We start from the raw sequence: 12,445 nt of genomic DNA, 5'->3' as shown, positions 1-12,445 counted from the left end.
TACTGCACAGGAGCTTTTAAAAACACTCATGTAATAATTAAAATATTTATTGAAGAGCTTGTGTTTTACCTCAGGTAAATCGTTCACGCTGCTCCTGCTGCCTTCTGCTTTCCTGATTATTCAAGAGGACGCAAGTGTTCAAAGTTTTGGAAATCCACGGCTCCTCATCAGCATTTTCCTAAGTGAAAAAGCGTTCACCTCTGCAGTACACACTGCTCTGGCTGATGGGCTGATTTGCATAGGCCTCTGTACGTCCTATCCAGCTTCAGACTGTTTGCATAAAATAACAATGGGGTTACTGCGAATTTACAGTGTGTGTGTGTGTGTGTGTGTGTGTGTGTGTGTCCGTGTGTGTCCGTACAAAAAAGCCAAGTGGAGTCATCCTCAGGGTGCTTTGGAAAACAACACGGTGTTTGCCTTGTTTCTGCTCAGCGTTTGAGGCTCATGGGGGCCTCTTGATTAACCGCCTCTTCCTGATTTTCATATTTGAGCTCATTATGTTTGACACACGAGGTCAAAACGATTAAATAAAGAGGTCAAATTTGATTCATAAATCCAGATGTTGGCTCACTGTCATAATTTTGTTTTGTCAGAGCTTTGACTTAAAAAAGTCTAATTTTAAATTGGTATTTTAATTTGGCATAACTGGGCTTCCATAGAGCAGGGACTCCTTTCCTCAAAGTTTTGCTCGTTAGTTGTTGATGAAGATAAAGCAATTAAAACAGGTTCTGTTAACATTTAAATGATCTTTCTAAATAAAAGTATGCATTGGAAAGTAGAGAAGCTGCATTTGTGGCTCTGTGTTGTTATCTTGCAAACACCTCATACAGAAAATTCTTTAAACGTTTAACAATAATCTGCATGAAAGATTAAAAAAATATCCCTGCACAGGTTTTGCGGAGCTCAAGGTGATTTTTTTAGGTTAGAAAAACAGTTAAAACCCTCAAAATGTTATAACTTTTTGTGATTTTTCATAATTATTTTAGGCATTTTCTTCCTTCAATATGTGAAATCCAACAGAGATACAACATAAAGCAGGAAAATTATAAATATAACTAAATGCTTATCAAACTTGTCGCGGATTAATTTTCAAATCTATTATTCCACTCACAACTTAAACATTTAACAAATTGGTAGAGAATTATTAACATCTTCCACTAAAGTAAAATAGCAATGCCACAATTTACAATGAATTAAAGTCTTGTCAGATATTATATAATATTATAAATATTGTCAGAAAAATGTACTTAAAGCGTAAAAGTAAAGTGTCACTGTTAAATTTTTACATATTATGCTAATGTTTTATTATTGTTGGTGCACAAACAAAAGTTGGTATCTTGTAGCTGGCTGTGGGAAAACTGCTTTTACTTGTTTTGAATATTACTAAGTGGTTTATTTTACTGTATAATGACATTAAGAGAAGATATTAACTGCAGATTATAAATGAGCAAAACTATAAATTTAAAATAATTTCTAGGCCATGACAAGTTGTTTTGATCATAAAGTAAAATATCAGATTGTTCGTTGCTCTTCTGTCATTTTGTGTCTCATTTTTGTAACATTTTTCCTTGTTTTTGTTGTTTTTTCTCTGACTTTTGTGTTTCGTTTTGTGTTTCCTTTTTGTCTTGCTTGTGTTTTTTGTGTTGTTTTTGTCATTTGCTTCTTTCTTGTCTCGCTTGTTTTTCTTTATTTGTTTATTTTGTCTTGTTTTGTTGTTTTTTGTCCTGTTTTTGACCTACTTTTGTTTGTCTCACGTTTCTGTCATTTTGTGTTTCCTTTTTGTCTCGCTGGTGTTGGTTCTCTGTTTGTGTTTCTCAATTTTGTCATTTTTTGCGTCATTTGTGTCATTTATGTAATTTGTCTCATTTTTGTCGTTTATCCATTTTTTGTCATTTTGTTTCTCGTTTTTGTCATTTTATGTTTTTTGTCTCACTAGTGTCGTTTGTCTTTTTTCTCACTTTTGTCATTTTTGACTTGTGTCATTCATGCATTTTTTTTGTTTTTGTTGTTTGTCCATTTTTTTCATCGCTTTGTAACTTACTTCTCTAATTTTTTGTAGGGTAAGGGGTTAGGGTTTTTGGTTTTGTGTTGTCTAATATTTTGTCATTTCGTGTCTTGTTTTTGTAATATTTTCTTTCTTCTTTGTTGTTTTGATCATAAAATAAAATACTGTCATTCAGCTCCAGATTCCTGTGACTAAATGTGTTGTGCCTTTTTAGATTCCATCTGATCTGTAAGTTGTGTGTAAATGATAAACTGAGGCATAGTTGTTTAAACTGAATTTATTTTTCTTAAGAAATTTTAGGTTTTTCAAAATGTTTTGTACAAAGATAGTTCCTTAAATGTGAACCTTTTTTGTACGGAAACAAAGGAACCATTAGGAGTTGTGTGTATTTATAGGTTTTTATGCTAATTTACTGGCCTGGTCCACTAGAGATCAGACTGGACTGAATGTGGAACTAACCTGAACTAAGATGTACGATTGACTGTCCTGTCGGTGGCGGTGAAGCTCCTCAAGCTTTCTGAGTGACGCGACATCCTAAAATGAGTAGAAGAAGAAACGGAGCCTTCTGATTGGTTATTGCTAGGGGACAGCTCCGCTACATCTTCAATTTAGGGCAGAAAGCAGCCGTTTAACATCCCTGCTGGGGCTTAGCTCTAATTGTGGCGTCGTCGAAGCTGAACCGATCGCTGTTTTATTATTTTTAACGGTAGCGAGACTGGTGGGAACGGTTTAATATAATGTAGCCTGTTCGCTGCGGTCTGTTTATCAGGTGTGACAGTCGGAGGTAAGTGAGCCACCTTGCTAATGCAGCAGCTAGCTAGCTAGCCTCACTGCTCCACATTAATGTTTTCTGTGTTTTCTCCGGGTTAGTCTCACTTACCCCGGTCATGTTTGCTCGTACACATAGCTGCTCTTTCTGCCAACGATAGCTGTTGTCATGACTGTTGTCGGACAGGTTGGTGGTTTGTGTGTCTGCTGATGCTGGGCCTCTAAGGTTGGCACTGACTGGGTCAAGATGTAACTGAGGGACTTTTGAAGTCCAAAGAAACAACTAATGTTTTCTATGTTCATTGTGATCATGTCTTTACAAATCCCATTATTGTTTACTATGGACACAATCACTTATTAATGAAATAATGACGAATAGCACTAAAATGTCAACTTTATTACAAAAAGTCCCGCAATTATATATTGACCCGTTCAGAATGACTTGAAAATGATCCATAGTTACGTAACATTAGTCCAGAATGATATGAAGTTTGTCCTAAATGACTCGAAAATTATCCCAAAGGCACAAAAATAATCCAAAATGACATGAAACTTGTTGAAAATGACAAGATAATTGTCCAAAATGTCTCAAAACTTATCCTAAATGACTCAAAATTTGTCTTAAATGACTCGAAAATTATCTCAGACACAACAGTGATCCAAAATGGTGAGAAAAGATCCAAACTCGTTGAAAATGACAAGAAAATTGTCTAAAATAACACAAAACTTGTCCAAAATGACTTTAAAATGATCCATAATTATGGAAAATTACTCCAAAATTACATGAAATTTGTCCTAAATAACTTGAAAATTATCCCAGAGAAACGGTCCAAACATTTCTGTTTGCAACCTCATCGTCCTTTCCACTGCAGTTAACTGTTTCATCAAAATCAAAATAGCTGCCAGGTAGTCTTGTTCTGATTGAACACATTTTGGAGCTTTTAAAAAACACTTTATCCCTCTAGACATGTTTGAATATGTTTAAATACAGTCTATTTTAAATAATAATGTGTATCTCATGTTTAATAAAAATATTTTTGCCTGGTCAGAAATACTTAAAATGACTAAGAAGGTCAAATGGATCGGTAAATACAGACTCTATGAGTGTGAGAAAGTTTTAGAAATGGATGCAAAACACTGAGAGGTAATTCTCCATGTACTGTCTTTGTGTTGAAGGCCTCAGCTGTCTGTTGGAGAATAAATAGTTTCAGAATCAGTTGTGATTTTACAAAATGTACTTTCCTTAAACCCAGATTTTAGGTGCGTCTGTTAGTAGTAGCAGAGGAACACACTGTGATGGTTATTCTCTGTCCTTCAGCACACATCGATTTTAATCGATTCTAAGTAAAACAATGGCTAAAAAACAATTAAATATCATATATGTCAAAAACTGTGTGAAATCTAGAATAATCGCACCACTAAAGATGGATTCTTCATCTTTTCTTTTTAGACCACGTGTTTATTTTGTCCCTGAGATCAAGACCTTCAAACTGGCTGAAATGGATGAGCAAAGTGTTGAGGTTTGTTTCTCACATGCAGTAACAGAATACTTTAATTTCTGTATTATTGCAGTACACAATGTTTTATCTCCTCTCTCTGTCTTTATGTACAATCAGCAGTTCCAGTTTATGAAACATATGAGTAGTTTTTACTAACATTGTTTCTGAGTGATGTTAAATCAGCTGTTTTTGCTGCTGCAGTCAGTGTAATACTCTTTATTTTTCTTTTTGTCCTGTGCAGAGCATCGCTGAGGTGTTTCGCTGCTTCATCTGCATGGAGAAACTGAGGGATGCTCGCCTCTGCCCACACTGCTCCAAACTCTGCTGCTTCAGCTGCATACGAGTACGTCTGTTGACAAGTATATAAACAGACGTTTAGCATATTCTGGATTTGATTATGCATATATTTTTGAATGCCTGCATTTCTCATTAAACAGGCAGATATAGGCTTAGTTTTGGGGGGTTAAAGAAAACGTACATGTGCAGTTTGGGGCAACAAAGGATCAGATATGTTGGTCTTTGTTTAAACTTACACTTGTTCAAAGCAGTACATTGTTACGATAACTGTACATGTAATTAATCTGTTTCTTGAATTCAGTCGTGTGTATTTGACAATGATGGCATGTTTGCACTGATTTTATTTCAACGCTGTGTTTGAGCTGGAATTTGTTGTTTGACAGCGATGGCTGACGGAGCAGAGAGCCCAGTGTCCTCACTGTCGGTAAGCTCCTGCCTCACATATCGCAACACATTCAGGCCATGTCCACTCATACGTTTTTATGTTTTTAAACATGTCTTTTTCTAAGTGTTTTGGTTGTTTGTCCACTAGGGCTGGCCCGAATAGTGGTTTCTGGCCTCCGAATATTCGGATACCAAAATTAATATCCGGATAGTGCCGTAGCCAACGGATATTCGGGTCCAGCCCTATTGTCCACACAAACACAGTCTCAGTTTTGAAAAAGTCACTCCAGGCTGAAGATAATGAGTTGCTCCATTTGCAGTTTTTATTTTGTGTTCTGATTCTGAGCTGTTGCCTCTTTTGTCAACAGGTAGTAATTTTTTTTTTAAAGTGGAGGATGTGGCCAAAACAGAACTTCTACATTTCTACTATTAGAGCACCAGAGGCTTCAGAATTAGTCCACATGTGATTCCCTTATTCCCTGTTTAATAAATACCTGTGCACCAGCAGGTTTAGCCTCAGTTTCATCTTTCTGCTATGCTTTGTTTCAGCCTGTTTGATATAAATCTGCTTTTAGTTCACAGCCTGAGGACACAGTATCACCACAGTGATGTTAGTAATGAAAACATAACATGACCCGAGTCAAACAATCAAAAAACTCTTTCCCATTGGGATGCCTTTAGAACCATATAAAACTGTCATATACCAGTGTGTCCAGTTACTGTGTTCTCTGGGCTCTTTGTGTTGCTTTAACTGTATGAAAAGTGCTATATAAATAAGTTTGGTTGGTTGATTGATTGATGGGTGGAAACCGCATCAGTGAAGGAAGCAAACAGCCTCTGGATAAGTTTCTGTTCTGCTCCAGTTTGACTGCGGTGCCTTTACTTCATGTTATGATGTAAGTTGTTGTGCATAGCGTTGATATGTTTGCGTTCTTCTCCACAGAGCTCCACTCCAGCTGAGGGAGCTGGTGAACTGTCGCTGGGCGGAGGAGGTCACCCAGCAGCTGGACACTCTGCAGCTCTGCAGCCTCACCAAGCACGAGGACAACGACAAGGACAAGTGAGCAACTCCTAAAGCAGGGGTGTCGAGATCCGTTCCTGGAGGTCCACTATCCTGCATGTTTTAGATGTTTCCCTCTTCCAGCACACCTGATTCAAATGATCAGGCTCGTTATCAGGCTTCTGCTGAGCTTGATGATAAGCTGATCATTTGAATCAGGTGTGTTGGAAGAAGGAAACATCTAAAACATGCAGGATAGTGGAGCTCCAGGAACCGAGTTTGACACCCCTGTCCTAAAGCCTTCAGTTCTTTTATTGTTGGACTGAAGCGTTTCCTGTCAGTTTGAAACTGTTCCTATCACTCTCCTGGCAGGATTTCTCCATAAACACAAAGCTGCAGATAATTAATTTAAGAAATGATGTTTATTCTATTTTGAGGATGGCTTTGTTTTATGTTTGGTGTGTTTATGTGGCAGGAAAGCATCCTTACTTTAAAATGTGCACCATCTTTGGCACCTATAAACAACAACAATGTTTGGAGATAGAGACTCACCACCTAAATAATGAGACAGATGAACCATTCTGGGTCTTTTTCCTTCCTATTAGTCTTGTCTTTTCCAATCCAACTTTATTTATGTAGCACTTTAAACAGCCACAGATTGAAACAAAGTGCTGTACATCCAGAACAAGGCAAATAAAACCAGAAATACACAATAAAGGCACTAAAACAAATCAAATCAATGTCTCATGCAGGATGGAAAGCCAGAGTTAGGGTTACAAAATATGTGTTTTAAGACTTTTAACAAGAAAACATGGAAGTGACACTCTCTGATCTATGGATGTTCTGCACCTTGTCATCCCCAAAGTACGGTCTGAACTGGGAAAGAAAGCGTTTAGGTTTTGTGCTCCGAATGCTTGGAATAAATTATAATCTGAACTTCAAGCCCTTGTTCCACTGAATGAGTTTAAAGTTCTGCTGAAATCATTACGGTCTGCCTCGTCTGTGTGCGAGTTTTAATGTTAATTTTATCTGTTGTTTCCTGGCTAGCCTGGTTAAGTAAAGGCTAAATAGAAATAAATAAATAAATAAGAGATGACACCGTCTTGTACCACCGAACGCGGTTTTTTTTTTTTTTTTTTTTTGTAAAATTTGTCCGACACTTTTCTTCTGAATTCCTATAGTCTGCTTTATAACAGTCTAAATGTAAAACATCCAGGCAGTCATGTTGCTACATTCATGCAGCGTGATGTCATTTAACTTGTGGAGAAGAATGTTTTTTATACCTGACTTTGGGAAACACTTCTAAAGCATTTGTCATAAGATTTGACTGGTGAGTCTGTACGTGCCGTTTTTCTATCAATAGTTCTGCCCCCTCCTCATTCATTTAGATTTCTGCCTGATCTTGTTAGCCTCAAATATCTGCCTGGAGGCGCTGCAAAGATGGCTGCAGAGTGGCGAGACTTGCTCCAGAGGGACGGCTTAAAATAAAAATGTCCCCACAGCTTTAATGGGAGTCAGGACTCCTACTGAGAACGCCCACCACGATGCAAATGAGTTCACCGTATGAACATGGAGTCTGTGTTTAACAGCTGTCCTGTTTGGAAGAAAGAAATCCTGTCACCATGCAGAGAGATTGAATTCATTACACAACTTACTGGTACCTGAGCTTTGCTGCCTGTGTGTAGAATGAACACAGCTTCTCTGTGGATTTCTAAATGCTTGTGAGCTTTTTCTCTCTGTCTGATGTGTTTTCTGCTTGTCCCTCTGCAGATGTGAGAACCACCACGAGAAGCTGAGTGTTTTCTGCTGGACCTGTAAGAAATGCATCTGCCACCAGTGTGCTCTGTGGGGAGGAATGGTAAGGCTTCACAGCTTTTATTTTTGATGTTAAAACGTGCATGTAAAGGAAGGAGCGCCAGTGATGATTGTTTATAGTTGTGCTCTGAGGATGGGAGGATGGATAAACAGGTAGTGATGGATGGATGATAGATGAATGGAGTGATAGATACCTTATTTATCCCGAGGGAAATTTAAGTGTTCGGCAGCTTACATACAAAAATACAAATAACAAAGACAAAACAGACAGATTAGTAACATTTAAAGTCTAGGGCTGCATCTAATGATCATTTTCATTACTGATCAGTCTGCTGATTTATTTTCTTTTAATAGTTATGCTTATGAAATGTCACAAAATTGTTATCACAACTTCCTAATACCCAAGGTAACGTGTTAATTCTGCAAACCAGTGAAAAACATCCAAATATTCCCTTTTTCTTTGTATTAAATTGGAAGAAAGCAGCAAATCTTCAGGAAGCTGAGAGTGCCTGTGTTGTTTGCAGCATGGAGGCCACACCTTCAAGCCTCTGGTGGAGATCTACGAGCAGCACGTGACCAAGGTGAAGGAGGAGGTCGCCAAGCTGCGCCGCCGCCTCATGGAGCTCATCAGTCTGGTCCAAGAAGTGGTGAGGACGGCTTGTTCCTTTCTGTACGAGAATCATTACATCAGCTGAATGCTGTGACATTTATCCAGCACTTTTACTCTGCAGAGGATGAAGCCTTTCTGTTTGGGCCGTCTGTGAACTCTTTACACAAAGAGGAAACTTTCTGTGCTCATCCTAAATCCCGCTTATTTTTCCCAAGTCAGACACATCAAGCTTCTCTTACTGCACATTTTTTCATAATTCGATTAGTTTAATTTGTTCATGAGGTGTGTAATCATGAGATTCGGTCATAATCTTCACCCTTCGTCAGGCAAGTGATCATATTTGGTAACTTATGCACACGTTAAATATGCCGTTGCCTCTCAGTGAGGTGGAGAAGATCACTGTACCTTACATCACATTACATCGTGGTATTTGACCAATCAGCAGAGGCCTGGAATGTATCAAACTTTCTCTTTTCTCCAAAGTTGGAAATACACAGGCTTGCAGCTTGATCCTCTTCCATGTTTGTGGTCGAAACGTCCAAACTAACCATGATTAGTTGATGAAACTCACACATTTTACAGCTGAGTAGTTGTGCTAAGTGATATATATTTTTTGGAATGTTATTTTTACCACTAATTGGCAAGAAGCCATGCAGTCAAGCCTGGAATTATTCATACCCACAGCAAATTTTGACTTTTATTCAACCAGCAAGTTTTTTTTTTTTGATTGGAAATAACAAAGGTGTGACAATAAGACGCCGTATAAGAGGCATCATTGTGGGAAAAAAAGTCATTTCTCAGCTTTTGTTTACATTTAAAAGTAACTTAAAGTCAAAATTTGCTCGGAGTGTAAATAATTCCGCGCTTGATTGTAAATGGGGACTTTATTGACCGTGAATTTCAACGTAAAAATGTCACTGAAGTATAAAAAAAGTTTTATGTCCTCCAATAACACTCTAAGGTTGAAAGTTTGAATTTAAAATTATTTCAGCGAGTGAACTTTAAAGGGATAACTGCTGCCCACGTTTCACCCTCTTTTGTTAGTATCATCCAGAAATGGTTAAAATGTGATTTTTTTTTTTTTTACGCAGTGTACTTTTAAATTCTGCTGTTTGAACTCGTTGGATAACTTGGCAGTGTCAGTAGTGCTGTTTCTCTGCTCATTTTGTGCCTCTTTTACTTTTAGATTAGTGATATTGGTGCTTCTTGTGACAAACTTTTTGGGCTCAGTTGACTTAAAACCAAAATGTGCCCACAGCAGTGTTGGAATGTTTGATTTTACAAGTAAATCCATGATGTTAATGTCAGTAAATATCATCAAAATGCAGCTGCTTGAATACTAGAAGTGAAGAATGCTGAGAAGCAGTTGGTGTGGTTAAACTGCAGCGGAAGCAGGGGGCGTAAATGGTGGAAACTGTGATTATAATGTGACATTTCTGTGAGTTTCATCCAGTTGTTTTTCAGTTGAATGGAAATGAGTGTGATGATTATGCAAAGTGATCGCGCTCAGCTCTGATAATTACAATCGGATGATTATGTAAGAACTGTGACAGGCCCGCTGTATTGTTAGGGAACTGCAGGCAGTGGTTTGACATGTTTAGATGCAGAAAACGGATTTTTCTCTTCCAGCTACTGAGCTGCCTCCTGTCAGGAAATTAACCGAGGAGGACGCTGACACGCTGAAGAGATTTAGTTAGCAATTAGGTCATTTTATTTATTAGTTAAGTCGATTCCTGTATCAAATTCTAAGTTAATTCAGATTAAAACATGATAATCCTTTATTCAGTCGAGTGTTTTTGGCAGATTTCAACCATTTCTGAAATGTGTTTGTGGTTAAAAGGCTTTTTAAATGTGAGAAAATTACTGCTTGTGACACATTAAATCACCACAATCTGTTCATAGGATTTGTTCCTGCATCTGGTCAAACATCTCCTGATCGTTTGGGCAGATTTATCTTGATGTGTTGAGTACAAAAAAGTACCAAAGAGACAGTAAACATGCATTTTTACCTGCTTCCTAATATAGAAAAAACCTTGTCACAGAACATAGTTTCACTGGATGAGACATGGTGATATTCTTAAAGGCATTATGGAGGATGTTTTTTTTTTTGTTTAATTTGTCTGATTCACATAAAATGAATATACTGACCTTTAGTGGACTTGTATGTATGGTCTCTAAAAGAATTTAAAAAAAATAAAAAATAACTGTGGACATGGCAGGACCTGAAAAACATCAGCCAATCAACGCGCTCGGACCGAGGCCTTTGCTTTGCTCCCTTTCCTGTCAATCAAAAATCGTCCGGCTCAGGCCTAGTTACGTAGATTACGTACGCCTTGGACTTAGGTGTTTTCTGTATGTGTTGCTTTGGTATAGCTTCGTAGTTAGCTGGAGACTTGTTTTGCTCATCTTTTTTTACATAATGGCAGATAAAGATCCAGGGGGACCCAGCCGTAAAAGACAACTTCACGAGTCCTACGCAAGTTTCTGGAGGGGGGCGTTTCTTCGTAAATGTTAAGAGGGGGGAGGTTAGAGGGGGGTGAGGGAGAGGTTGTATGTGCGCATGCTACGTTCAAAGTCGTAGGAAATTAAATCTCCTCTAATGCCTTTAACACTTCCTTGACTGTAACTGTTTAAATAGAACACAATGCAGGGTTAAATGTAATGACGGATACAGAAAATTTGCTTCTTGTTTTGTTTTCTAAAAACAAATGTAGCAGATTACACTTAGAAATTACCACAAGTTTTTTGGCTTGTAGTAGGGTATAAAAGAGAAATAAACTCCAGAGAAATGGCTCCAGTGATCTGCCAGAAGTCTCACCTCAATACAGAATAAATATCCAGCAAAGCACTTTACTTTCAGCTGGCGCCCAACACAATCATTATTCATGTAATTTAACTTCCATTTCACTTTGCAACGTAAAAAGTCAATGTGTATGTGTTGCATCAGTTATATTTTCTGTTAGTATTTGCAGTATGGGTGTACTATGGTGCTGACATCCACCAGATGGCGCTAACGTCTCAATAATTGAGCTGTTTGTTGAAGCTGAATTATTGAAATGGGGGTTGTTAGTGACCTGTGTGTGTTGGTTGTGTGTTGGTTGTGTGTTTGTTGTGTCAGGAGAGGAACGTCGAGGCCGTCAGGGGAGCGAAGGATGAGAGAGTCAGAGAGATCCGGAATGCTGTGGAAATGATGATCGCCCGTCTGGACAACCAGCTGAAGAACAAACTCATCACCCTCATGGGTAGGACTGTCACACTGCAGACACTCCTGGAAGCAGCAGTGTGTTTTTAGAGGGGGATTTTTTTTTTATCAGTGAAGTATTTTTATGTTGTATGGCTGCATTTATATTTATCAGCAGTTCCTGTCCTGAGTTTAGTAAATGGGACGACTTAAAATGGGAGAAACGGAAGATTTTATCCGAACAACAGCTCACCTTAGTTTAAATTTATCTTCCGCCTGTTTCAGACAGACATGCACATGACCCGTCTATTCAGGCGTTTTCTCGTCTGTGAGAACATTCCAGTTTCATGTAAAAATCCAGACAATAATGTGACAGGTTGGAGCAGAAACATTTCTCTTCAGGCCTCTACACGCTACGATTTTCAGCCATCTCAGACGAAAGATAGCAATCATGAGAGAATGGTGGCGATATCTTTGGTTTTAGCTCTAAATCGGTGGTCTGACGTCGCCGTGAGATGGGTCCAAGGACGGCCGTTGTCATGGTGACCAAAGACAAGCTGGCATAAAATTCTGACCGTTAGAAATTTGAGGTGATCGTCTCACAGTGTGACTGCTGCCACGACCCAAAACTAGCCAATAGAAATGCAGGATGAAATGACGTAGGGACCAGTAAACCCAAACAGATGATTTGCAGTACAGTCAAGCCTGGAATTATTCACACCCACAGTAAAGTTTGACTTTAACTTACTTTTATTCAACCAGCAAGTTTTTTTTTCTGATTGGAAATGACACAGCTGTTTCCCAAAATATAATAAGACGATGTACAAGAGGCGTCATTGCGTAAAAAATATTTCTCAGCTTTTATTTACATTTAAAAGTAACTAAG

At 38.3% G+C, this 12,445-nt stretch overlaps 1 protein-coding gene across 1 annotated transcript in view; it reads left to right on the top strand.

Moving 5' to 3' along the window:
* Positions 1-2,564: 2,564 nt before the first annotated feature.
* trim37 (tripartite motif containing 37) overlaps positions 2,565-12,445 on the top strand; it is a 33,585-nt gene continuing 23,704 nt past the window's right edge. The window contains exons 1-8 of the mRNA XM_022194342.2: positions 2,565-2,789; positions 4,224-4,293; positions 4,514-4,615; positions 4,953-4,993; positions 5,897-6,013; positions 7,724-7,811; positions 8,293-8,415; positions 11,497-11,620. Of these exons, the coding sequence (XP_022050034.2) occupies positions 4,273-4,293; positions 4,514-4,615; positions 4,953-4,993; positions 5,897-6,013; positions 7,724-7,811; positions 8,293-8,415; positions 11,497-11,620 (616 nt within the window). The 5' untranslated portion in view covers positions 2,565-2,789; positions 4,224-4,272. The remainder of the gene's footprint in view (positions 2,790-4,223; positions 4,294-4,513; positions 4,616-4,952; positions 4,994-5,896; positions 6,014-7,723; positions 7,812-8,292; positions 8,416-11,496; positions 11,621-12,445) is intronic.

Source organism: Acanthochromis polyacanthus, chromosome 17 (genome assembly GCF_021347895.1).
Source record: "Acanthochromis polyacanthus isolate Apoly-LR-REF ecotype Palm Island chromosome 17, KAUST_Apoly_ChrSc, whole genome shotgun sequence".
Taxonomy (NCBI): Eukaryota; Metazoa; Chordata; class Actinopteri; family Pomacentridae; genus Acanthochromis; species Acanthochromis polyacanthus.
The sequence above is the reverse complement of the archived record's forward strand: the minus strand, read 5'-3'. Positions and strand labels throughout refer to the sequence as shown.